Source organism: Urocitellus parryii, chromosome 3 (assembly GCF_045843805.1).
Source record: "Urocitellus parryii isolate mUroPar1 chromosome 3, mUroPar1.hap1, whole genome shotgun sequence".
Classification (NCBI taxonomy): Eukaryota; Metazoa; Chordata; class Mammalia; order Rodentia; family Sciuridae; genus Urocitellus; species Urocitellus parryii.
Window position 1 is genome coordinate 137,868,412 of NC_135533.1, and position 24,126 is coordinate 137,892,537.

The 24,126-nt window shown below is 41.6% G+C and overlaps 2 protein-coding genes and 1 pseudogene across 2 annotated transcripts in view; 2 read left to right on the plus strand and 1 right to left on the minus strand.

The window, feature by feature from the left end:
- Brap (BRCA1 associated protein) overlaps positions 1 to 2,526 on the minus strand; it is a 34,311-nt gene extending 31,785 nt beyond the window's left edge. The window contains exon 1 of the mRNA XM_026386153.2: positions 2,298 to 2,526. Coding sequence (XP_026241938.1) covers positions 2,298 to 2,379 — 82 coding nt within the window. The 5' untranslated portion in view covers positions 2,380 to 2,526. The remainder of the gene's footprint in view (positions 1 to 2,297) is intronic.
- Positions 2,527 to 2,621: 95 nt separating this feature from the next.
- The window catches only part of Acad10 (acyl-CoA dehydrogenase family member 10), a 53,557-nt gene continuing 32,052 nt past the window's right edge, over positions 2,622 to 24,126 (plus strand). The window contains exons 1-6 of the mRNA XM_026386061.2: positions 2,622 to 2,711; positions 9,064 to 9,262; positions 15,551 to 15,699; positions 18,631 to 18,825; positions 20,956 to 21,114; positions 22,420 to 22,579. Coding sequence (XP_026241846.1) covers positions 9,076 to 9,262; positions 15,551 to 15,699; positions 18,631 to 18,825; positions 20,956 to 21,114; positions 22,420 to 22,579 — 850 coding nt within the window. The 5' untranslated portion in view covers positions 2,622 to 2,711; positions 9,064 to 9,075. The remainder of the gene's footprint in view (positions 2,712 to 9,063; positions 9,263 to 15,550; positions 15,700 to 18,630; positions 18,826 to 20,955; positions 21,115 to 22,419; positions 22,580 to 24,126) is intronic.
- On the plus strand, positions 3,190 to 3,400 carry LOC113180943 (U2 spliceosomal RNA; annotated as a pseudogene).

Genomic DNA, 24,126 nt, shown 5'->3' on the forward strand with positions numbered 1-24,126 from the left:
ATATGAATAATATCTGAACATAAAATAAGCTCCTCTCCATTCTCAATATCGCAGTCAATAGGTTTCCCTTTTCTTTCTGCTGCTCTCCCCTAAGATGCCTTTACAGTATCCATCTCACTCACCTCTGGGACTCCAGCAGTCAGCAAACAGTCAATAAGCTACCACTAACATAAACTGACAAACAGGGTTGTTTTGGTAGAATCAGGCCTTTTAATGTAAATCAACAAGAGTCAGCTTCAGAGAAGGTTCAACAACGACTATGTTTAGATGAACTAACATTTTAGTAACTGGTTAAACTGACCCTGGGTTGGGCCTAAATTTCAAAATCTTTAGAGGTCTTTTTTTTTTGGTGGTACTAGGGATTAAATCTGCACCCTTGCACATGCTAGGCAGACACTCTGCCACTGAGCTTCATTCCTATTCATCCCCCCTTTTAAATTTTAATTTGAGACAGGTCTCACTAAGTTATCCAGGCTGGCCTGAAACTTGTAATCCTGTCTCAGCCTCCGTAGTTTCCGGGATCACAGGCATGTGCCACTGTACTGGGCTAGAGATCTCTTTGTAAACATCCTGGGTCACTGACATGCTATGGATCAAACCACGTAAATCTATCATTTCTATCTTAATGAAACACATAAATGAGAAAAGGAATTTGGTGTCTCGACTAAAATAAGGTCTGTGAGTGCAGGGACAAGGCTTACCTTGCCCATCACTGTACTTTGTATCCAGCACACAAGGAGAGCTCTCTAAATATATGTTAAATAAACAACTACACAATTGACTCATGTAGATGTTTATGTGTGGCAAATTCCAATTTGGTTGGCTTTCAGAACTAAGGAGTCACTTTTAGCCTTTAAAAGGTCCTAGTAGGAAAGGGGATATAGCTCAGTGGGAAGGTGCCTGCCTAGCATGATGAGGTCAGTACCACCAAAAAAAAAGAAAAAAGAAAAAGAAAAAAGAAGAGAGAGAGAGAGAGAGAGAGAGAGAGAATTAATTAATTAATTAATTAAAACAAAAAATCCTCATAACCTTGAATTAAAACATATTCATCTGAGGCCAGGCCCACGCCTATAATCCCAGCAGCTCCGGAGGCTGAGACAGAAGGATCAAAAGTTCAAAGCCAGCCTCAGCAATTGCAAGGCACAAAGTAACTCAGTGAGACCCTGTCTCTAAAACACAAAACAGGGCTGGGGATATGACTCAGTGGTTACGCACCCCTGAGTTCAATCCCTAGTACTCCACAAAAAAACATATTCATCTGAAACCAGCCTGGGCAACATAGTGAAATCCTGTCTCAAAAAAATAAAAAATAAAAAATCACAGTCATCTTTAACTTGCAGCTCCAAAGTTGACATACTTGGAGTAGTTTTCAATGATGACATCCTTACTTGCCCTACTCCCATATTCTTGTGAATTTTCTTGTTTCTCCTTACCTTTGCAGAATTTATCAGTTATAATCCTACACTTATTCTTTACTTATTTAATTATCTGTCTCCCCGATGAAACTGCTGGTGCATTTCAGCAGAGACCATATCCAATTCTGCCCAAAACCTAAGCTCCAGCCATTATTGAGCATTTAATAAATATCTCTTGAACGAATGTTGTTATTAGGTAATCTTTTGAGGACCCAGGAACAGAGCATAGCTGCATTCCCCACTAGGATGGCATGTGCTGGGGTTGAAGAGCTCATTCTTAAGTCCAGCTCTCAGGGTTGGAATCCCAGTTTCACCACTTACATGTACCTTTAGGCAAATTATTTAATCACTGGGCCTCAGTTTCCTTGTAAAAGGTTCAAACTATCCATCTGCCTTAAGGTTGTTGCCGGGGTCATTAAAGAAGAGGATGCACACAGGTTTCCAGTGCAGTGCTTGGATATAGGAAGTGCTCGAATTTTATTTACTAGGATTGTCGTCATGAGGCACCTCAGGGAAAAGGAACAGTTTAATTAAACCAGGGACCATCAGAGTCGTTGGGGACCTAGTCCCTGCTTTCACGAAGCCTAGAGAAAAGCATGTGAGACAAATGTATCACTCGACTCAGGCCGGGCGGAGGAGACGCGCTAGGTGAAAGCTCTCGGGAAGGCACGGGAGGAAGGGCCCAGGAAGGATTTCACATCTAGAGATGACATCTGGGAAGGCCTCCTAAAGATGGATAGAATAAGAGGATCCCAACCACCTCTCGCTTCTGCCTGAGGCAGAAGCCCTCGCCACGGCCTGTCCCCGGACCCACGTTTCGGGAAGGCGAACCCCGGGGCCCAATCCCGGCCACAGGTAAGGCGGCGCGGCAGTGGGACTCACCCGCGGCGCTGAAGCCGAAGCCAGCGGGAACAGCCGAGTGTTCCGCGAGCTCCAGTCGGATGACAACCAGTGACACACTCATAGGGCAGGCGCTGGCCGGCGAGAGCTCCGGCGGGCTCAGACCAGGCTGGGAGGCGAACGCAGAGGCCGAGCGGCCCGGGGCCGGCAGCGCCGCCGCTGCCTCAGCAGCACCAGTACCTCGCGCAGCCTTTGGAGCCACAACAACCTGCACTTCCGCCTCTCGGCCGCCGTCTCTGACCCGCGGGGTCACGCATGCGCACACGAGCGCACGCTCCGATTGGGCGAGGCGGCGTGGGGGCGGGCCTGAGTGGTTCCGGACTGGAGCTTCGGGAGGTCGGAGAGGAAGGACAGGTTTGCGTTTGCTGGCGTGGCACCCCCCAGAGAAGCCTAGAGGTGGGTTTGCGCCCAGGCCCCGACTAACCTCTACCTGCCCGAGAGGCTTCGTCTTCAGCCCACCTCGGCTGCCTAGTGCCCGGCTCCGCGAGATCTCGAATTGAAACCCGCGCTATGCTGAGGATTTTTGCGTTTGATCTCTCTCTCCAACCCTAGGAAGGGTTGCTTTGTATCAGGCCCACTTTACAGATCCGTACGCTGAGGCTCAGAGAAGTGATTCCCACCCCATGCCTTCGCAGATGTTTCCAGAAAGCCTAGACTCTGTTGGAGGCCCTCGGGATACATGGGTGAATGGAGCAATCACGGTGTCTACTTATGCAGTTGACCTTCATCACTAGTTGTGTCATCTTTGAACTAATCGTTGTAGAAAGTTGGGCTAATATTCTTAAGTGGTTGTGAGGATGAAATGAAATGATGTGTATAGAGATAACGGTAGCGTTCTTTTAGAATGTCAGATTGCTCTTAGAATATAGATATAATCGCTTCTCGGCCTTTTGGCTAAGATCAAGTGTAGAATATAGATATTGACAAATTACAATTGATGCATACATGGCATGTACATGACAGGATGCTGCTCTAGGTATATGATATGAGCATATATAAGATGTGTCACAGTCATCCCGGACGTGTCTAGGTATATGGATTTTCTATATATGTATAACACTATCACATGATATATCCATATATGTAACTTGTGACTATACCCACCACTTGATATATCCATATGTGTAACTTGTGACTACACCCACACGATGTATCCATATATATAACTTGTGACTACATCCTACGAATGTCTCATACCCTTTTTAAATCAGTCTCTCAGCCTCTGCACTTTTGACATTCTTTGAGGGTATGTAAATGTGTATCCTGGACGTTGTAGGATGCTTAGAAGCATCCCTGTCTCTGGCCTGGTCCACCAGATGCCAGTAGCACTCTTGCCCCGTGGTGATCACCAGAAATGTGTCCAGATATTGCCAAATGTCCCCTGGGGCCCAAATCACCCTCTATTGAAAATCACTGGTTTATGTGAAAGTGCTTAAACATGTACAAATACATGAGACTTTATGTGAACTTTTTTGGGTGTGATAGTACTGGATAACTTTTTTTTTTTTTTTTTTGGTGATGGTTTTGGGAATTGAACCCAGGGCCTTGCACATGCAAAAGCATGCACTATACCACTGAGGCACCCCCCACAGCCTAAGTTACAGATAACATTTACTAGTGTGCTAGGTACTAATGAGTGCTTTTCCTATTTTATCTAATGAAAAGATAACTTTGTGAGATAGGTACTATAATTGTCTCATTTTACAGAGAGGGAACCTGAGGAACCCTTCTCTCCAACCCTAGGAAGGGTTGCTTTGTGTCAGGCCTACTTTACAGAGTCAAGTGTTCAGGATCTCACATTTAGTAAGTGGCAGAGCTAGAATTTGAATGGAACATATCTATTTCAAGAGCCCAAACTTAATTTCTTTACTAAAATATTTCTTAATGTGTAATAACAAACACTGTGTGTCTATTCACAAAAACAAGTAGCAAATCTATACTACGCCAATCTCAGAGAAACACAGGGAGGAGATGACAAATATTCCTTGTGGTTTATAAGATTCCAGTTCCAGAGAACTAAAATTTTCAGCCAGAAATGTCCAAGTTGGATACATTATAGTTCTTTGTGACTGCCAACCACTAAGACTGTCCCTAGCTTTTTCCTATTTTCTGATATATTCAAGCTTATGCATGTTTACTTTGTGCAGTTGTGCCAGGGCAGTGGGGTAGGTTGTTGATAGGCAAAAGAAAGTACCCAGAGATAGCATGTGAGACATGTAAATTATTGGGGAAAGTGTATGAGAGTTCAGCAACTGCTTCACAAAGAGTTCAATAGCAATAGGCTGAACAGAGAGCACATGTCCCTCAACATGTTTCACCAAGCAGCAGCTCCTCTACCTCATGATGTTCTATCCAATGACAGCCAGCTGAGCAAGTGACATGTATCCTTTCCATAGTGCCCTCAGTTCCATGTCTGTTGCTACTGAGAGGGGTTTTATGTGTTAGGCTGCAAAAACAGTAACATCATTGGTATTAGGTTGCTTAGTTTGTATCCCAAGGAGCAGATGTCCTGGAATACAGGAAAGAAAGTAGCTTTCTACAGATAACACTAACTTGCCTTAGTTTCTAGTGGGCCTGAGAGAAAGCCAGTGTCCTTCAAGATCATATGTATTTGAACTTTCCAACCTAGGCTTGCTCTCCTGGTTCTCTTAACATGACTAAGTTTTTGGGAATAGAAAGGGTGTATTCAGGGACATGGTGTTTTTACTTTTCCCTTTCTTTAAAGTAATAAAATGCATCCTTATAACTCATTTATGTAAGCATCTGCTCTGTGTCTAGAAAGGCCTCAGGGGATGGATGTATACAAAGATGAATAAGGGGCTGGGGATGTGGCTCAAGCGGTAGCGCGCTCGCCTGGCATGCGTGCGCCCCGGGTTCGATCCTCAGCACCACATACCAACAAAGATGTTGTGTCTGCCGAAAACTGAAAAAATAAATATTAAAAAAAAAAGAAAACTATAAAAAGATGAATAAGATAGTCCTTGTCTTAAGGGAGCTTACAATTACAGGAACAGATAGAAATGAAAACAATTCCTGAATAGTGGAATTGCTCCTTCTATAGAGAAGGAGCAATGGGAGGGGAAAAAGATGCCTTACTCTTCTTAGAAAAAGAAAAAAGCTTCTGTAAGGAGATAAATCTAAAGCTGTGATGAATAAACAAATGGAAATTCATGAGGTACAGCCCAGGAAGGTGTTCTAGTCAGCACAGGACATGGCGAGGTTGGAGGGATGAGAACTTAACAGCCCTTTTTGCTCTGAAGAGAGCATTCTTGGCAAGTAGCTACAACAAAACTGACATCTAAAGGCGGAGGATTAAGCAAGCTGCCTGTGGGAGCATCGCCCACATGTCCATTAGCAGGAGAGTGTGGAGGACAGTTACTTCAGTTAGGAATTATTAAAGTTGGCCCTTCAGGCCCCAAAGACACTGTTTATCTCTCTCTCTCTCTCTCTCTCTCTCTCTCTCTTATTTTTTTTTTTTTTAGTTGTAGAAGGACACAATCCCTTTAATTAATTAATTAATTTTGATGTGGTGCTGAAGATTGAACCCAGTGCCTCGCACGTGCTAGGCAAGCACTCTACCACTGAGCCACCACCCCAGCCCTCATCTCTCTTAAACCCTTGCACAAGACATATTTACATGTTTATTAGCCTATAAATAAATTTATCTTTGTATCATAAACGTTGGCATTGGCATAGAAACGTAAGTAAAACCAAAAATGTGGAGATCATCCTCGAAGTTTTTATATTTTGAAAATTACTCCAAATTCAGCAAGTTTCCAATGCCCAAGAAGCATATTATGTCATTTTCAAGATTTACTGTTTATGATTCCCTTTTTGATTTTTTATTTTATTTTATAATATTTATTTTTTAGGTATTATTGGACACAATGCCTTTATTTTATTTATTTATTTTTTTAATGTGGTGCTGAGGATCGAACCCAGGGCCTTGCACGTCCTAGGCGAGTGCTCTACCACTGAGCTACAACCCCAGCCCTAATTCCTTTTTTTAGATGCTTAATTAGGTTTTTGACTCTTTAAGGTTGAGGCCAGCCTGAGCAACCTAGTGAAACCCTGTCAGAACATGCAGATTTAAAAACAGCTGGGGGAGCTGGGGATGTGGCTCAAGCAGTAGCTCCCTCGCCTGGCATGCGTGCGGCCCGGGTTCGATCCTCAGCACCACATACCAACAAAGATGTTGTGTCCGCCGAGAACTAAAAAATAAATATTTAAAAAAATTCTCTCTCTCTCTCTCTCTCTCTCTCTCTCTCTCTCTCTCTCACTCTCACTCTCTCTTAAAAAAAAAATAAAAATAAAAACAGCTGGGGATATAGCTCAGTGGTACAGCACTTGCTTAGCAGACACAGGCCCTGGCTTCAGTCCCATAAAATTGTGAGTTGTCTTGCCAACCTGCTTGGCTCTAACCTGGTTTTTAAAAAAACTCTATTTTGTGTGTGTGTCTACTAAGAGTCAAACCCAGGGCCTTCTGTGTGCTATGCATACTCTTTTTTGAAGTTGTAGTTGGACATTTATTTATTTATTTATTTTGTGTGATGCTGAGGATCAAACCCAGTGCCTTACATGTGTTAGAGGAGATCTGTACTGCTGAGCCACAACCCCAGCCCCATATGCATTCTCTTTACCACTAAACCACATCCTCAGACACTCTTGCCCCACCTTTTAAAAAAATATTTTTAGTTGTAGATGGACACAATAATTTTATTTATTTATTTATTTTTATATCTTTATTTTATTATTATGTGGTGCTGAGGATCGAACCCAGTGCCTTACGCTTTCCAGGAGAGCCCGCTAGTACTTGAGCCACATCCCCAGCCCCAATAATTTTATTTATTTCTTTAAGTGGTGCTGATATTTGAACCCAATGCCTTACATATGTTAGACAAGTCTACCACTGAGCCACAACCCCAGCTCTCCTTTTTTTGAGATGGGCCCAGGCCAGACTCAAACTCCTGCACTCAAGTGATACCCTTCTGCCTCAGCCTCTTGAGTAGGTGGGACTGTATAGGTGAGTGCACTCCACTCTGCTAAAAGCCTTGTTTTTTGTGGCATTTTTGGAGATCGAGCCCAGGTTTCAAGCATACTAGGCAAACACTCTCTCACTTTTTTTAACAGCCGCAGCCTTTTTTTATTTTTTATTTTGAAACAGGGTCTTGCTAAGTTGCCCCGCCTGACTTTGAACTTGGAATTTTTCTGCCTCAACCTCCTGAGTTGCTTGGATTGCAGGTGTTTGCCACCATGATCAGTAGAAAAGCTTTTCAACTATAGAATGCACATAAAAAGCTTAATGATTTGAATTTCAAGAGAAGAATAAAAGTTGGGAGTTTTTTATTTCAAACTTATAGAAAATGTGGAAAAAAAGACAATCATCTCCCATATACTTTTAAAAATGCCTTTATTTTATTTCTCTTTATTTTTATGTGTTGTTGGGGATTGAACCCAGTGCCTCATGCATGCTAGACAAGTACTCTACCACTGAGCCACAAACTGGGACCTCCCATATACTTTTTAATCTAGATTCATCATTAACATTAATCTCAGTTCATGTGAATATAGGAATATATGCATGTATGTTGATACATGTATGCGGTTCTTGAACCTTTGTGTGGGGTGGTGTGTGTGTGTGTGTGTGTGTGTGTGTGTGCGCTTGTGCGTGCGCGCATGTGATCCATGCCAGGGATGGAACCCAGGGCCTTGTATTCTAAGTCAACTCTCCACCACTGAACTCTTCCCCAAACCTTTTGAAGGTGATTTTAGAAAAGAGGCAATGGGGAATCATTAGGAGGCTAGGGCAGTGATCTGTATGAGAGATGATGTTTTGATGATGTGATGGTGACATCCTAAGTAGTAGGAGGAGGGAGGTACAGGATGTCTTGGGAGAATACAGGAAAGACTGGTAAACTGCAACCCAGGGGACCATTTGGAATTAGCCAGGAAATTGGTGCCAAGTATTTCAGGTCAAGGGAGCAACATATGCAAAGACAGGCAGGAGGTAAATATAGTATGTTTAAGAAAACTGCACGTGGATACTTAATGTTGGCTTCTCCCTGGTTGAGGTGAAACAACAGGGTGAATTGAATTGCTGCAGATTGGAGGGAAGCAGATTTTAGGGGTCCTTTATAACCAGGTTAAGGAACTGAAAGTTTGCCTTAAGGGCAATAGAGACTCCTGAAGTTTTTAAATGGGATTAAGATGTGATCTGATTTGCAGTTCTGAAAGATTATTCTGACAAATGAAGAATGAATTGGTAAGAGGATTGAAAAAAGGCAGAGGGAGCAGTTAAGATCCACAGATAGAGGGCTGGGGATATAGCTCAGTTGGTAGAGTGCTTGCCTTGTATGCACAAGGCCCTGGGTTCAATTCCCAGCACCAAAAAAAAAAAAAAAAAAAAAAAAAAAAATCATGGACAGGCAGAATGATGACAGTGAGAAAGTGTGAAAAAGGGAAGGAGTGGAATTGACAATGTCAGAGCAACTGGCCTTGCCATGGCTAAGTAGAGATGGCAGGAATTCAGGACTGAATCTCACTTTTTAGCTTGGGCAGCTGGGTGGATGATGGAGCCATTTGGTGGGCAGTCAGGGAGGGAGGAGACACTGAGATCAATTATTGATGTGGTTTTTGAGACCCTTGTTGATCAGTTGGCAATGTCTAAATGGCATTCCTAAGCTCCAGGGCAGGGGCCTGCATAGAAGTAATGAGGTCAAGCTATGCCCTGTGCCTTCTTCTCACACAGCCTGAGCTCAACATGTGCATAAGGAGGCTTTTCCAGTCCTCCTGTCTCCCCTGGACATGGAGAGCAGCTTTCATGAAGTCCATGCAGTGCAGGCAGCAGAGGACCCACCGATGGACACATTCTGGGGGTGGCACCTACAGAGCGGTAATTTTTGACATGGGCGGAGTTCTCATTCCTTCTCCAGCCAGTGTGGCTGCAGGTGAGCTTTTCATTCTTTTTCACATGGGAGCTGAAGTATGTACGGTGAGAGGGGATAGGGGAGACACATCTGGGCAGCAGCATATCCCAGAGGGCAGTGCACTGACCCTTGAATCAAATTCCAAGCACTACTTAGTGGCTGAGTGTCTTGGTCAAATTGTTCAACTTCTCTGAGTCTTTAGTTTTTTCATCATTAAATTCAGATTAATAGGGGCTGGGGATGTGGCTCAAGCGGTAGCGCGCTCGCCTGGCATGCGTGCGGCCCGGGTTCGATCCTCAGCACCACATACCAACAAAGATGTTGTGTCCGCCAAGAACTAAAAAATAAATATTAAAAATTCTCTCTCTCTCTCTCTCTCTCTCTCTCTCTCTCTCTCTCTCCCCCTCTCACTCTCTCTTTAAAAAAAAATTCAGATTAATAATGGTACCAACCTCCTTGAGATTTGAGGAAGAGTTAAATGAAATAATCCACTGGCATAGCACAGAGTGCTCAGCTCATCCCTTGTTCTCAGTAAACAACAAGCTGCCGTGATTATTATAGTTTTGATGAGAATTTAACTACCTTTCCCTGGGAACAGTACTACTGAAATCTTGAATGCTGAATGAAATTCCCCAGTGGATCACAACCTTTTCTGCTACCTCCCTTACAGTGTTAACTTTTGTTTCTCAAGCCCTCCCTGGTTTTCCTTCTTTATCCTCTCTGTTCAACTTACATTAATTAGTTCAGTTTGGGTTTCAAGATTTAGAAATCCTAACAAAACATGAACTGAAACAAAATAGAAGTTTCTTTTCTTTCTTTTTTTTTTTGTTCACAAAAGCCCAGGTATATGTCTGGGACTAGGATGCAGTTCTGTAGCATTAGGAACCCTGGCACTGGCTCTCATTTACTATCTCACTCTGTCAGTGTGTGTGGTACTGGGGATAAACCTATGTCCTGAGCATGTTAGGCAAGTGCTCCACCACTGAGCCACACTCCCAGTCCAACTTTGGCTCTTTTAATATTCTCTTCATTTCCTAAATGGCCTTGAATTTGTGATCCTCCTGCTTCAGCCTCCCAAATAGCTGGGATTATATGTGTGTGCTACCACGCCTAATTTTTTTTTTTTTTTTTTTGTGTGTGTGTGTGTGTGTGGTTCTAGGGCTTGACCCCAAGGCCTTGCACGTGCTAGGCAAGTGCTCTGTGATTAATCTACTGTCCCAGCTTAAATCTTACATACTTTTTAAAAAAATTTTTTTTGTAGTTTAGATGGACAGAATTCCTTTACTTTATTTGTTTATTGTTATGTGGTGTTGAAGATTGAACCCCATGCCTCACGCATGCTAGGCAAGCACTCTGCCACTGAGCTATAACCCCAGCCCAAATATTACATCTTAAACCAGGTATGGTAGCAGGTTCCGGTAATCCCAGTGGCTTGGGAGGCTGAGGCAGGAATATCACAAATTTGAGGCCAGGCTCTAATTTAGCAAGGCTCTAAGCAACTTGTGAGACCCTGTCTCAAAATAAAAATAAAAAGCCAGTTTTCATAACTGACTAGAAGAACTGAAACTGGGTATGATGTGGCTCTGGGGAATTAGTCAATTTCCATATGCAAAGAGGTCAGATTCCTTTGAGCCTTACTGAACTAGTTGGAAACTTTTCCCTTAATCTAGACCTAGCCCTTCTCCTTCATGTAGAATGCCAGTACCTGTACACCAGCAAAGTGCTGTTGCTCTGTGATTAATGCCCTTGAGTTTGATACCTGGTACCACCCACCCCATCCCCCGCCAATAAAAAAAAGAAAAATTATACTTACATTTTTTTTAACATTTAAGATGGTGGTTAGTCAACTCTGGCCCTTGGGCCAAATTACCTGTCATCCAAGAATGACTTTTACCTTTTGAAATAATTGGAAGATATCAAAACAAGTACTCAATATTTTGCCAAGTGTGATGGTACACATCTATAATCCAAGATACTCAGGAGGCTGAGGTAGGAGGATCACAAGTTCAAAGCCAGCCTGAGTAACTTGGTGAAACCATGTCTCAAATTAAAAATTTATAAGGGGGCTGGGGCTGTAGCTCAGTGATAAGAGTGCTTTGCAAAGTATGCATAGGCCCTGGGTTTAATCTCCAATACTGCAAAATATTTGTTGGCCCTTATTCTAGTTTATACATTTTAAAATCTCACACATACTGTGTGAGATTTATAGACACATTCAGTGTCTATAAAAATGAATTTCTTTTGGAATATAGCCAGATCATTCATTATCCCTGGCTGCTTTTGCCCTGTAATGGCTGGGTTGAGTAACTTCAACAGGAACTTTTATGGCTCTCAAGCCCTAAAACATTTGCTGTCTGGCTGTTGGAGAAAGCTTGCCGCTTCAATTTGAACTATTTGGTTGCTATGAAATTAATATGCACATGAGAGAAAAATTCTCTTTAACATTGTATTCAGGGAGCATAATGATAAGATCAAACTTTTTCATTTTTGCTACAGTTCTACCTCTTTTTTTTTTCCTGTTGTTTTATATTCATTTCCCTGATTGTCACTGGGGTTGAGCCTTTTATGGTGTGTGTGTGTGTGTGTGTGTGTGTGTGTGTGTGTGTGTATTTTTTGGTACTGGAGATTGAACTTAGGGGCACTAGACCCCTAAGCTACATCCCCAGCCCTATTTTGTATTTTATTTAGAGACAGGGTCTCACTGAGTTGCTTAGCATCTCGCTTTTGTTGAGGCTGGCTTTGAACTCAGGATCCTCCTGCTTTAGCCTCCTGAGCTGCTGGGATTACAGGTATGTACCACCATGCCTAGCATTTTTTAGTATATTTATTGCTCACTTGGTTCTATTTTTCTATGAATTGTTCATTTTTCTTGTTGATTTGCAATAATAACTTTTCATCAATTATTGCTTGTAAATATTTTTCCCTTCTATGGTGTGTGTTGATTTTATGTAATGTTCTTTGCCATACCAAACTTTTGTTCTGTTTGTTCTTTTTTTTTTTTTCTTCTTTCAATGTTGGGAATTGAATCCAGGACACACTAGGCAAGTGCTCTACAACTGTACAACTGTATGTCCCTTTATTTTTTGTTTTGTTATATAAACTTAATTTTTTTGTTTTATTTTGAGGCAGGGTCTTCCTAAATTGCCAGGCTGACCTCGAACTTGGGCTTCTCCTGTCTCAGCTTCTCCAGTCACTGAGATTACAGGTGTATGCCACCTTGCACAGCTTGTGTTTTTTCTTTATGGGTTGAGCTTTTTGAGTCTTGGATAAACTCTTTTCTTCAAGTTCATGAACATATTTTATGTTATTTTCTAAATTTAAAGTGTTGTGTATTTTATCTATTGGGAATTTATTTTAAAGTTTATTTATTTTTTTGTACTCCTGAGGCACTGTACCAGTGAACAACATTCCCAGCCCTGCTTTTTTTTTTTTTTTTTTTTTTTTTTTTGGAGCCACAGTTTCATTAAGTTGCTTAGAGCCTTGCTAAGTTGCTGAGGCTGGCTTCAAACTTGCAATCCTCTTGCCTTAGCCTCCCAAGTTACTGGGATTACAGGAATGTACCATCACACCCAGTTTGGGAATTTATTTTTGTGATGTGTAAAATTGGGATTTAATTTAATGGTTTTCCATATTAAAATTCAGTTATGTCACTCTCGTTTATTGAATTCTTAGTACTAAAAGAGAATAAAATGCAAAGGAGGGCTGGCTTTGTGGCTTAGTGGTAGAACGCTTGCCTAGCATGTTTGAGGCACTAGGTTTGAGTCTCAGCATTGCATGTAAATAAATAAAATAAGTCTGTTGACAACTAAAACATATTTTTAAATATATTCAAAGGAAACTTCCTGTGCTACCTTTACCCTTCCCCAGGAGGTTCTTGCCTTCTTGCCTTCTGTGGGTATCACTGTAAACATTGTGTGTGTGTGTGTGTGTGTGTGTGTGTGTGTTGCTGGGGATCAAACCCAGGGCCTTGTGCATGCAAGGCAAGCACTCTACCAACTGAGCTATATCCCCAGCCCACTGTGAATATATTCTTGTTTATCCTTTAAAAATTTTCATGTGTCTGTCTAGCTACACATTGCCATATAAGGGTATGTGTGAAACATGTATATGTGCCCACATGCATTGGATCATGTTCTGCAGACTATTCTGTACCTTTTTTTTGCAATAGTTATTTTGCCAATTTATTTCTTACTTCCTTTTTTTTTTTTTTTTTAATGGTGCTGAGGATCAAACCAGGGCCTCATTCATGCAAAGTACAACATACACTACCACTGAACTACAGCCCTAGCCTTTTGCAGCTTTTTCATATCAGTAGGCATAGGTCTAGTTCAAGGGTTAGCAAACTCTTTCTATAAAGGGCTATATAGACTTTGCATTTTGTAAGCCATACTGTCTGTGTCATAACTACTCACCTCTACAATAGTGAGAAAGCATCAGTAGACAATAGTAAAGGAATAAGTGTGCTTGTGTTCCAATAAAACTTTATTTACAGAAACAGGAGGGCTGAGAGTGTAGCCCAGAGGTATAGCATTTACCTAACATGCATAAGATTCTGGGTTCAATCCCTAGCACCACAGTAAACCAAAATAAACAAAAAACAAGCAGGAGATTGATTTGGGCCCCAAGACCTATTTGTCGACTCTTAGTTTATACATTTTAACATCTCACACATACCATGTGGTATTCCTTAGGTGGATTTACCCTAATTAATTTAATAAGCCCTTTATTAATATACATTTAAACTTCCATTTCTTTTTTATTAGAAGCAGTTCTGCACAAACAGCCTTGTTATCACTGTGTATTTTTCTAAATATATCTGGAAGAAATTCCTGGAAGTGAAATTACTGTATCGAATGTAGGCACATTTAAAATATTGGCAGAAATTGCCAAACTGCTCTTCATAGAGGTTATACTTGTTTATGCTTTGTCAGCAATATGTGAAGGTGCTGACTTCCCCACACACTTGCCAAATCTGAGACTATGAAAAAGGCCATGCAGTTTAGCTCTAAAATTACAGAAATATTTTTGGATTGATGGGTTTTGTTTTGATTTGTTTTGTACTAGAGTTTGAACCCAGGAGTGCTTTACCACTGAGCTACATCCCCATCCCTTTTTATTTTGAAGCAGGGTCTGGCTAAGTTGCCCAGGCTGACCTGAAACTTGTGATCCTCCTGCCTCAGTCTCCCGAATTACTGGGATGACAGGCATGTACCATGACACCTGGATCTATATTGAGTTTTTATAGTCTTACTGTTCTCAAAGGACATACATGATATCATTATCATTGGTTATTTCTGAAAAATAAGATTGCTTGTCATTTTACTTTTTTCTTTTGCAATATTAGGAAATGGACCTGGAGCACTTTACCTCTAAGCTGTGTCCCAGCCCTTTTTTAATTTTGTATTTTGGGACAGTGTTTTGCCAGGTTTCTGAAGTTGACAGTGAACTTTCAATCCTTCTGACTTCACCTCCCAAGTTGTTGGGGGGTTTTGTGCCACTGTGTCTCACTCTTTTTTCGTTTTATAACTTTTTATGTTGTCTTAGATATTTTTAATGCACAAGTACTACTTTATTAGGAAAAAAAAAGACAGTGTCTTTATTTCAAAATCACATATTGCCCCTAGAAACTGTATTACTTAGAAACAGAAAACCTCAAAGGAGAAAAAACAACACTTATTAAAATGTTCCCAGTACTACACAAATGCTGATTCATCTACTGCCTTTCCTCTTTGTGAGCAGAAATTTTCTTATTTATTCCACAAATACAGCTTCACCCAAAGTGACTGATTCAGTGTATCAGCTACATTGCTGTAAAGAATTACTCTAGCTTACAAAATGAAGAGTTGGGTTTGGGTTGCTGTCCAAATCTGGTTTGTTCCTATGTATACTTCTTTAGATGTGCTAGGACCAGGTAAATAACCTAATGTGTATGGTCCAGCCAGTGAGAGACCAAAGAAGAAAATCTATGCTGTGTTCAGGGTCATCTCAAGTGGTAAGGACCTGAAGCTCAGCAGCACTGTGTTCTCTGTCATATAAATTAGTATCTCTTCCTTCAAAGGTCCAAGGTTGAGATTTTGTTTCTTTGGTGCTGGTTTCAATCCAGGGCCTCATGCATGTTAGGCAAATGCTCTACCACTGAGCTTCATCCCCAGCCATCTAAGGTTGAAGTTTTAGTATTTTATGTATTTCTCTAAATTACAGATAACATTTACATAGGCATCAGAGTGATACCATAGGAACTGGTATGATAATTCCCCTGAACTCCAGCCATTATTTGATGTATTTCACTGTTGTATATTCTATTTACAGAATGGGAGGTACAGAATCGTATTCCTTCTGGAACTATATTAAAAGCTCTCATCAAAGGTGGAGAAAATGGACCCTGGATGACATTTATGAGAGGAGAGATAACAACAGAGGATTTCTTAAAAGAATTTGGGAGACTTTGCTTTGAAATAGTAAGTGGAATATATACCTGCATTTCTTTTTATTATTTTTGCCTTGAAGAGCAATTGGCAATATTCATCCATAACTTGATTAAACTGAAAATAAAGTGAAAACCTAATAACCCATCATGTTTTAATCTACTTAGTCTGTCCCTAGGTACTTGATTTTAACTTCATATATGAATAAATAAAAACATTCTTTACTCTAAACCCCTCCAGCAGATATTGAAACAGGAGCCATCCACATAATGACTTTGATCCAAAAGCTTATTAGAATGATAGTAATTTTTTTAAAATATTTTTTTAGGGGGCTGGGATCATGGCTCAGCAGCAGAGCACTTTCCTCACACATATGGGGTACTGGGCTCAATCCTCAGCACCACATAAAAATAAATAAATAAAATAAAGGTGTCCACCTACAACTAAAAAAATTTTTTTTTAATTTTTTTAGTTGTAGAGGGACATACAATATCTTTGTTTATTAATTTATTTTTATATGGTGCTGAGGATCAAACCAGTGCCTCACACATGTTAGGCAAGTGCTTTACCACTGAACTACAGCCCCAGCCCCTAGAATAATAGTATTGACCATTTTCTGTGTGCAATGCTTTGTCCTAAGCTTTTTATTTGCATGAAGTCATGTAACTTTCGCAGTAGCTGTACTAAAATATAATAGTAAGAGCAGTTCTGTGGTTGGATGGTGGTGAGCACAGCAGGATGGCTAAAATGGCCAATTGGATGCTATACATTTTTCCCACAATTAAAAAAAAATACAAAGACTGAGACTTATAAGCATTATGGTAAGTAAAATAGGCTAGTCAAGAAAGATGGCATGTTATTTGATTCCATTTCTATGCATGTCCTGAATAATCAAAGCTATAGAGAAAGCAGATTAGTGGTTTTCTAGGACTAGGGGTGTTGGAGGAAAGTGAGGAGTGACTTTTTTTTAATATTTATTTTTTAGTTGTAGTTGGACACAATACCTTTATTTTATTTATTTATTGTTACATGGTGCTAATGATCAAACCCAGGGCCCCGTACGTGCTAGGCAAATGCTCTGCTACTGAGCCACAACCCCAGCTTGAGGAGTGATTCTTTTTTTGTGTGTGTGGTGCTGGGGATTGAACTCAGAACCTTATGTATGTGAGGCAAGCACTCTACCAACTGAGCTATATCCCCAGCCCCCCAGGAGTGATTCTTAATGCGTATAAGTTTCTCTTTAGGGTAATGAAATATTCTATGATTGATTGTGATGGTTGTATCATTTTGTGTATATGTTAAAAACCTTTGACTTGTGGGCTGTTATTGTAGCTCAGTGGTGGAGCACTTGCCTAGCACATGTGAGGCACTGGATTCAATCCTCAGGACCACATGATAATAAATAAATACATCTAAACTAAAAAAGTTTTTTTAAAAACCCAAACCTTGGGCTGGGGATATAGCTCAGTTAGAGTGTTTGCCTTGCATGCACAAGGTCCTGGGTTTGATCCTCAGCACCACACACACACACAAAAAAAAAAAAAAAAAAAAAAAACCAAGCCTTTGGCTTATGAACTCTAGATAGGAAAGTTGTATGGTATGTTAATTATATTTCAATAAAGCTGTTAGATATGTATAAGGTATATATGTGTGTGTGTATGCATATATATGTGTATGTGTGTATATATATATATATATATATATATATATATATATATCTTTATATATGATAGCAAATTGGCCTTTATAGATTCTAAAACATTATAAGAGTTTTTAAAATCTGCACAGATTAAATTTTAAAACAACAAAATTGACCAGAAACTAAGGTTTATAATGGTAAAGCCTTGAATAATACAAAATTATTAAGTGCCTTCCACATCATGAAAAATAAATTGCAAGACTGAGGGTATAGCTCAGTGGTAGAATGCTTGCCTAGCTCATGTAAGGCACTGGTTCAATCCTCAGCACTGAATATAAATAAATAAATAAATAAAATAAAGGTATTGGATCCACATACAACCAAAAAAATTTTTAAATAAATAAATTGCATTTAACTGGCATGGTGGTACACTCCTGTAATCTGTGCAAGTAAAGAGACTGAGGCAGAAGGATCACAAGTTCAAGGCCAACCTTGGCAACTTAGCAAGACTCTATCAGAATAAAAGTTAAAAAAAAAGGGGGCTGGGGTTGTGGCTCAGTGGTAGAGCACTTGCCTAGCACTTAGGAGGCACTGGGTTTGAGCCTCAGCACCACATAAAAAATTAGTAAACAAAATAAAGGCACTGTGTCCATGTACAACTAATAAATAAATAAATAAATAGTTTAAAAAAGGGCTGGGGATGTGGCTGAGTGGTAGAGGGCACCTGGGTTCAATCCCCAGTACCATACATACATACATAAATACTTATAATACACATTCATTTGTAGACGCATGCAGAGGCTTAGGCAAGAGGATTGCTTTGAGCCCAGGAGTTTGAGATCATCCTAGGCAACATAGCAACATTGCTGTCTCAAAGAAAAAAAAAAAAACAAGCCAGGCATGCATGGTGGGCACGCCTGTATTCCCAGCAACTTGGGAGGCTGAGGCAGGAGGATTATGAGTTCAAAGTAAGCTTCAGTAATTTAGTGAGGCCCTGAGCAAATCAGGGAGACCCTGTCTCTAAATAAATATAAAAAAGGGCTGGGGATGTGGTTCAGTGGTTAAGCATCTCTGGGTTCAAGCCCCTGTACCACCCCTCCCCACCAAAAAAAAAAAAAAAAAAAAACACCACCACCAAAAACTTCCATACAGAGTTCCAAAGAGGAGCTGAACGATTCAGTTCCTTCAGGGCAACAAGTAAATGAACTGGGCTCTGTCAACCACAGAGCCATAAGAAGCCAGGAATCAGTATTTTTTTTCCTGTGCGTCATGCATGGCCCTCACTCTTCCTGACCACTGGTTCTCCCCTCCTCTCCTGTTCACAGTCAGAGACCTCCGTGCCCGTGGACTCGTTTTTCTCTCTGCTGACAAGTAAGCAAGTGGCGAAGCAGTTCCCAGTGATGACTGAGGCCATCTCTCAAATTCGATCAAAAGGCCTTCAGACCGCGGTCTTGAGCAATAATTTTCGTCTTCCCAATGGGAAAAGTTTTTTGCCTGTGGACCAGAAACAGTTTGACGTGGTAAGCTTGAGGATTCAAACCAAGGAAAGCATGGTCCGTGCTCTTGCTTCAGGGTGCAACATTGCATCCCCAACCTGAGTTAGGTTCAGATGTCATAGGTTGAAACGGGGTTTTAAAAATTTCACTATGCTCTTAGCAAGGCCAAACATTTGTGGAGTTTGAATCTGTAGTGCCAGGTGGTGATACATGCTGTAATCCCAACGATTTGGGAGGCTGAGGCAGGAGAATTGAGTTCCAGGACTTTCTGGGCAATGTATCGAGGCCTGAAGCAACTTAGTGAGACCCTGTCTCAAACTCTAAAGTTAAAAGGCTGGGGCTGTGACTCAGTGGTGGAGCTCCCCTGGGTTCAACACCAAAAAGAGGAAGAAACTTCTGCTTTAAAGACCCCCTTTATATTCCCACTTGGAACTTTAGGCTGACCTTAACACAGTCCTTTGTGTCCCCCCACACATCTTAATGGGTCTGTTGGCCTCTTTTCTTCTAAGACCAACTATATTGTCCTCTGTTTTTGTGATTTTAATTCCTACATCAGTGCTGTCCAATAAAACTCAGTTGCCTTCCCTGGACTCATTTACTCCCCTACTAAATTGCACGTTATTTGCACCAGTTGCATATCTCAGCCTTTAATGCCTGTGATATAATTTTAACATGTTTGGCTGTATTTGGATTTTTGTGTTTGTTTATTTTGTTATTATTATTATTTTTTTTTTTGTAGTGCTGTGGATTAAAGCCAGGGCCTGTGTGTGCTAGGCAAGTGCTGTACCACTGAGCTACATCCCCAGCTGTTTTTAAATTTGCATTTTCTGGGGCTGGAGATGTGGCTCAGCGGTGGCGCGCTCGCCTGGCATGCGTGCGGCCCGGGTTCGATCCTCAGCACCACATACCAACAAAGATGTTGTGTCCGCCGAGAACTAAAAAATGGATATTAAAATTTCTCTCTCTCTGTCTCTCCTCTCTCACTCTCTCTTTAAAAAATAAAAAAAAAATTAAAAAAAAATAAATAAATTTGCATTTTCTGACAGGGTTTCACTAGGTTGCACAGGCTGACCTCAACCTTGTGATCTTCCTACCTCAGCCTCCCAAGTAGCTAGGATTAGAGGCATGCACCACTTTGTGCCGGGCGATATTTGTGTACCCTTTAAATGCTTATTTATGTCTTAAAACCAACAGCAGCATAACTCCAAAGTCCAGAGTGGCAGCAAGTCTTTCAGGGCCTTCCAGAGTTGTGATGGATCAGGAGGCCCCTTCCCGCTGGCACATTCTCTGTGGATAACCCAAGTCAGTGCCATAGCGAAGCATCTCACCAAATACCATGAGAATCATGGAAGGCTCTAGAACCCACTGGAGGAAATTTCTCTGATAATTCAAGTATTGTATATTTCACCAGCAGAGTCCCTTTCTGTTTCTTTCCATTCTTGGAAGAGATATTGTGGTTTGACTCTAGAAAGTGGTATGTTCCCTGCCTCTAGTCTATTCCTCTGTGTATTTGTTCCCTTCTTTGGACAGGTGAGATTAAAGATTTTCAACTCTGCATTCCATCAGCATGGCCTGGGAGTTTGTGAAGAATCAGGTCCCCTTCCCTGGAGATTGTTGTTAGGGGTGTCTGAGTGGGACCTTGGCATGTTTATTTATGAAAAGTTCCACAAGAGATTCTACTGTGCAGTCATGTGTTTCAGTCCCTGAGACATGATGAGGATTCTGTTTGTGATTTCTCCTGTTACATGGCCTCCAGTACTATGGGTAAAATGTACTTTTGGGGAAATTGTGAAATGCTCTGTAAATATGACATTAGCAAGTGCCTTGTTATTTTGGAACTCAAGTTTCACAATAACCACTAAGATAGGTAAGATGGCTATTATTGTTCCCATTTTACTGATGATTAAACTAAGGCCATTTGGCTGTAAAGGCCACAATGAAGAAATTTGGTTTCATGAGTTTGGCCCCCAGGTTGTAACCCAGAATTTTTTAATTACTCAACTTACCCAAACAATGTTATTTTAATATTCTAACACTCCTAAGTTGTTCTAATGCATCTCAACTATCCCCCTTCTGCTTTTTCTCAAAAAAATACGCCAGTATGCTTGTGAAAGCTATGCTTTAGGGCCATTGCTCTCTCCTGTCCCCCCTCAGGTGGTGGAATCCTGCCTGGAAGGTATCTGTAAGCCAGACCCCAGGATATACCAGCTGTGCTTGGCGCGGCTCGGCCTGCAGCCCTCTGAGTCCATCTTTCTTGACGATCTGGGCCCAAATCTAAAAGCAGCTGCCAGCCTTGGTATTCACACCATTAAGGTAAGCATCATCAGTTTTTGAATGCCCTACCATGTACCAAGAATTAGTGCAAGCGCTTTATGCCATCTTTTTACACTTGCAGCTATAGCTTTCCGTAGTGGCTCCAGGCTTCCCCCTTATTTCCATAGTCATCATTTTTTTAAAATCAGTTATGTAATCTGTGTGACTAGTTGCTTGTTTTGTCAGCACGGAGCAAGACAGACATGTACAAAGAAGACAGTTTGAGCACAGAGATGTGAAGGAGATGCAAGGCAAAATAAGACATCTGGGGTGGTGTTCATACTGTCTGAGTAATCTTTTCTAGGTGGGGGGCCAGCAGCTACCAGCCACATGGGTTTCCCCAGGTCATGATGTGAAGCATAGAAGCCATACTATCGCAGGGGAATAGCCAGCTTTCTACATTTAATTTCCATCACAAAGCTGACACAGGGAGGGACACAGCAGATGCTGCAACCATAGTCTTCTGTCTTCTTGGCACAAAGAAGACTGTGAACTCAACCAGCACTCTTTCATGCAGGTAGAAAGTTCAAGGTAGAAGCCAGGCATGGTAGCACATGCCTATAATCCTAGCAGCTTGGAGGCTGAGGCAGGAGGATTGCGAGTTCAAAGCCAACCTCACGGGCTGGGACTGTGGCTCAGTGGCAGGGCGTTTGACTAGTATGTCTGAGGTGCTGAGTTTGATCCGTAGCATCACATAAAAATAATCAAATCAAATAAAGGCATGCCGTCCATCTACAACTATCAAAAAAAATTTTTTTTAAAGCCAGCCTCAGCAATGGCAAAGAGCTAGGTATCCCAGTGAGACCCTGTCTCTAAATAAAATACAAAATAGGGCTGGGGATGTGGCTCAGTGGTTGAGTGCCCCTGAGTTCAATTTCCAGCACCCAAAAAAGAAAAAGGAAAGTGCAAGGTAGAGCCAGGCTGGTGGTGCATGCTTGTAATTCCAGACTTTCGAGTTAAAGCAGGAGAATCGCAAATTCAAAGCCAGACTTAGCAATTTGGCGAGACCTTGTCTCAAATAAGAAACTTTCAAAAAGGCTGATTTGTAGTGCAGTGGATAAGCACCCCAAGTTCAATTTCCAACCACAAAAAAGAAAGAAATGAAATAAAAAAGAAAAAAAAAACAAATAAATTAAGTACAATGTAGTCAGGAATTAAATGGAAGAAGAGACTCATTCTGGTTCCTTGTTAGCTGAATGTCCTGGCTGCTTGGATATTATTTCCCACTGAAGAACTACCCTCGTAGGGGGCAGAGAAGAGGCAGGGTTGATGGTGGCACATGGTGGGTATTCTCTCTGAAACCAGGTTGATGACCCGGAGGCTGCAGTGAAGGAGTTGGAAGCTCTCCTGGGGTTTCCATTGCGTGTGGGAATTCCCAACACTGGTCCTGTGAGAAAGAACATGGAAATTCCGAAAGATGCCTTGGAGAAGTACCTCAAGGGCTTGCTGGGGACCCAGACCACAGGTATGGAATATTTTATGTTTGGGTGACTCTTCAAGACAAGGCTCTCAGTCTGGTTTTCACTTTCAAACCTTGATGAACCTACTGGCAACAGAGAATCAATGTGGAGAGGAAAATAGCCAAGTGGCCTGGCGTGTCCAAGTGCTGCTTTAGTTTTGCTTGGGTAGAAGCCTTGATCATCCACCTGAGAGTTTCACATAGCAGCATTCACCTGCCAGCAGCCAGCAAGGAGCAGGGAACTTGGGAGTACATATGTGCACAGGGGGGTTACTGTTGTTAATTTTTTGAAACAACAGCCTGTTTTGTGAAGGTGATTTACAAGCTTCGTGACTTGAAGAAGTGACAGGTTGACTCCACCTCCTCAAAGGCCTGTCTCTTGATCCTTACATTTCACCTTCAGCAAAACAGGAATCTCGTGGGCTTTTGAAGAAATTTTCACTTGGTGATAAAATTTGCTTCACCCAGTGGATCCTCAGAAAAGGCTTTTATTTCTGGAGTTCCACATCAGGTCAGCGACTAGATTCTTGGTAGTGTTTCCACAATGCTGAAGGGCTTGTTGTGACCAGGCCAGCTAACTCAGGCCAACTCCCATATGAGCCTGCTCTCCTGACCAAGTAAAGGAATACATGTCCAAAGGTTCATCTTGCTGTCAAGCTAATTGGGTTCACCTGCCTGTGAAGGAGCCACAAAACTCACCTGGTGGGGTGGAGAAGTGCATCTCCAGAAAGCAGCTTTGGCTGAAGGCGAAGGCCTCTGCTTTGATCCTTTCAGCTGTCTCTCCAGAGTCAGACGTGTCTTGGCCAAGTACAGGCAAGGGACACCACAAGGGCACTTTTTTTCTTAGGCCTAAAGCATTCCATTTGCCTGATGGGTTGCCATGACTGTGCTTGTGGTTAATAAACAAAACTAAAGTGCTTTTGTTCACGGGGCAGGAGTTGGCAAGAAGGAGAGAACTGGACACCCGTACAAAGTGAGAAAAGATTATGGTGTCAAGTGAGTGGCCTTTACCACACTGTAGTGGCCTGTGATTCTGGAACCCCACTGGCAGGGTGAGCCAAGGGCTGAGTTGCTGTGGCACCAGGGGAAGGTGATTTTCTTGTCCCACCTCCCAGAGTGGGAGGATCTGGATCCCCATTCAAAACTCATTAGAAAGAAGGAATCTTTGGGCTGGGGTTGTGGCTCAATGGTAAAGCATTTGCCCAGCATGTGTGAGGCACAGGGTTCGATTCTCAGCACCACATATAAATAAATTAATTAATTAAATAATGGTCTATCAACAACTGAAAAATATTAAAAAAAAGAAAGAAAGAAAGAGTCTTTGAGCCAGCTGCACATCTGTAATCCCAGCAGCTTGGGAAGCAGAGGCAGAAGGATGGCGAGTTCAAAGCAAGCCTCAGCAATTTCGCAAGGTCCTAAGCAACTTAGTGAGATCCTATCACAAAAATAAACAAAATTGGAGATGGAGTCGTAGCTCAATGGTAGAGTACTTGCCTAGCACAAGTGAGGCCCTGGGTTCGATCCTTAGCACCCCGCAAAAATAAATAAAGACA